The sequence below is a fragment of the Olea europaea genome, chromosome 3 (genome assembly GCF_002742605.1).
Source record: "Olea europaea var. sylvestris chromosome 3, O_europaea_v1, whole genome shotgun sequence".
Lineage (NCBI taxonomy): Eukaryota > Viridiplantae > Streptophyta > Magnoliopsida > Lamiales > Oleaceae > Olea > Olea europaea.
In genome coordinates, this window is record NC_036239.1 from 24,719,849 (window position 1) to 24,722,667 (window position 2,819).

The 2,819-nt window shown below is 42.0% G+C and overlaps 1 protein-coding gene across 1 annotated transcript; it reads left to right on the forward strand.

The window, feature by feature from the left end:
• Positions 1–1,409: 1,409 nt before the first annotated feature.
• Positions 1,410–1,799, forward strand: LOC111380363. Its single transcript, XM_023003900.1, has one exon. It carries the CDS (start codon positions 1,410–1,412, stop codon positions 1,797–1,799), a length of 390 nt encoding a protein of 129 aa, XP_022859668.1.
• The last annotated feature ends 1,020 nt before the right edge of the window (positions 1,800–2,819 follow it).

The window sequence follows — 2,819 nt, forward strand, 5'->3', positions numbered from 1 at the left end:
TTTGTCCCAGTCATTCGGAAGTGACATCCACAAGTTACTAACACTCCATTCCCGAGTAGGAGGATCACTAGGAGTCAGTCACATGATACACCCTCACATTCCCCATCCCTATGAGTGCCATCATTTAGAATGTGAGAGGTGTAGCTAGTGTAGCTACTCGTTAGCGCCTGAAGAAACTCATACAACTTCATCAGGTTTATCTTTTGGTTATACTGGAGCTTTTTTTTCTTCGGCACAATTTTGTATACATTCAAAGATATCTGTGCTTTAACACGGGAGCTCAGAATGAATCAAATAAAATCTGGATTTTCTGGAATTCGAGGACTAGTGTTACTGTTATTGTTGATCATCCCCAGTTCTTTCACGCTAGAGTTGAGGACCCCAGACTAGCTCGTCCCATCTATTTGACTCCTGTCTATACTTTATGTGATTCTTCTCTTAGGATGGATTTGTGGGTGGGACTTCACCACATCTACCTTGATATAGACGATCCTTGGCTAGTTGGAGGAGACTTTAATGTTATTACACATGATGGAGAGCGCACTGGTTATAATACTCGTGATCGAGACACTACTGCTTTCTCTGATATGATGTTAGACTATAGTTTAGAGGGTGCGAGTTTCTTTGGAAACCGATATAATTGGACCAGTGGTAGGGTCAGAAAGAGACTGGATAGGGTTCTGATTAATTGTACAACTGTAGCTTTCTGTCGATAACTTATAGTAAGACACTTGAATGGACTTCATTTGATCATTCTCCTTTACTACTTCAGTAGGTTTCTGATGATGATTTGGGGCCTAGACCATTCAGATTCCTCAATGTCTGGACCAAGCATCATGACTTTTTAGCATTTGTCTCCCAGAAGTGGTCACTCCCTACTCATCTCACAGGGATGACGCTCTTTGGGAAAAGTTTTTTAGGCTAAAACAGGGATTACGGTAGTGGAACCGACATGTATTTGGAGATATTTTCCAGCGGGTACAAGATGCTAAGGTGGGGGTTGATGAGGCTAAGATACTATACAATAGAGACCCCACACCGGAGCACCACAACTTACTATATCATGCTCAGGCAGTTTTGAACCGGACCTTATCTATTAAGGAGGGTTTTTGGAAGCAAAAGGCCAATTCACGTTGGGTTTATGAAGGAGATCACAATACTCGATATTTCTATGCGATGGTTCAAGGTCGCAAGATCAAATCGCGTATTAGGTCTATTAGGACACAGGCAGGAAAAGTTTTAACTTCTCCGACTAATATTCAAACTTCAATTATGGCATACTACTAGAACCTTCTATCTACTCCACCACAGTCTTTGGACCCCATCCGTTCTAATATCATTCCCAGGCTTTTAACAGTGGATGATAATATGGAACTTAATCGTCCCCCTTCGATTCATGAGATACGGAGATGATCTTTGGCATGGATACTAACAGTGTAGCGGGCCCAAATGGTTTCTCAGCTTTATTCTTCCAGCATTGTTGGGATATTATTCAGGAGGATGTTTACAGGGCAGTATTGGATTTCTTTGACGGTGGTCACTTTTCTCGAGGTTTTTTTACTACTATTATTGTCTTACTCTCAAAGAAGGATAGTACATATAGATGGATCGATTTTGGATCCACCAGTTTATGTACGGTGTTCAACAAGCTTATTACTAAGCTTTTGAATACTCGGTTGAGTACCTTGCTACCATGCATTGTCTCTCATCAGCAGAGTGGTTTTATCCTCGATAGATTGATAGGGGACAATATCTTATTGGTGCAGGAGCTCTTCCATATGTTGGATGATCGAGTGTGAGGGAGTAACACTATGCTAAAGCCAGACATGGCTAAGGCATATGATCGTACGCATTGGGGCTTCATCTATTCTGTATTGGAGGCATTTGATTTAACCATATCTGGATTGACAGGAACAAGCGTTGCATTTCAGAGTGTCATTTCTCTGGGCTCATAAATGGTCAACCATATGGTTTTTTCCTCTCTTCACGGGGGCTCAGACACGGTGATCCCATTTCGCCATCACTATTCATTATTGCTGTCGATTACTTCTCTCGCTAGCTCACTTAGAGATTTCAGGAGTTTCCCAGCATCTGTTATCAACATGGAGGTAGTACTCTTATCTCACATCTTTCATTTGCTGATGATATGATAATATTCACTAACAGTCAGAAATAGTCTATCAAGAAGGTTCTCGATTGTCTGGAGTATTATGAGGGAGTTTTTGGCCAGCTGGTAAACACGGATAAGAGTGGACTTATACTACCTGACGAGCATCTACTAGTCATATTAGACATTTGGAGATCTTGACTAGATTTCAACACCAGTGACAACCTTTTACTTATTTGGGGGTCCCTTTATTTATGGGGACCAAGAAGAGCTTCATTTATGATGACCTTATCCAGAAGATTAGGGACAAGATCTAAGGCTGGGCCTCACGTTTATTATCACCCGAGGATCACATTACTCTGCTGAAGTCAGTACTTTCTTCTATACCAGTACATCTTCTTCAGATCCTGCAGCCTCCTAAGGCTGTCGTGAAGAAAGTTGAGAGCATCTTTGCCAGATTCCTATGGGATTCTAAGGATCAGTCATGACGTTTGCATTGGAGGAGTTGGAAGGAGATTTACCTTCCTACGAATGAGGTGGTCTGGGCTTTAGGAGACTACAGGATGTGGTGGATACCTTCTTCATGAAACTCTGGTGGTTGGTCCATTCCTAGAGACCACTTTGGACCCAATTCTTATTGGGCAAGTATTGCATAAGAGCATACCCTTCACTTGCAACAGTTTCATGATCAGCTTCTCCCACCTGGAAGAGG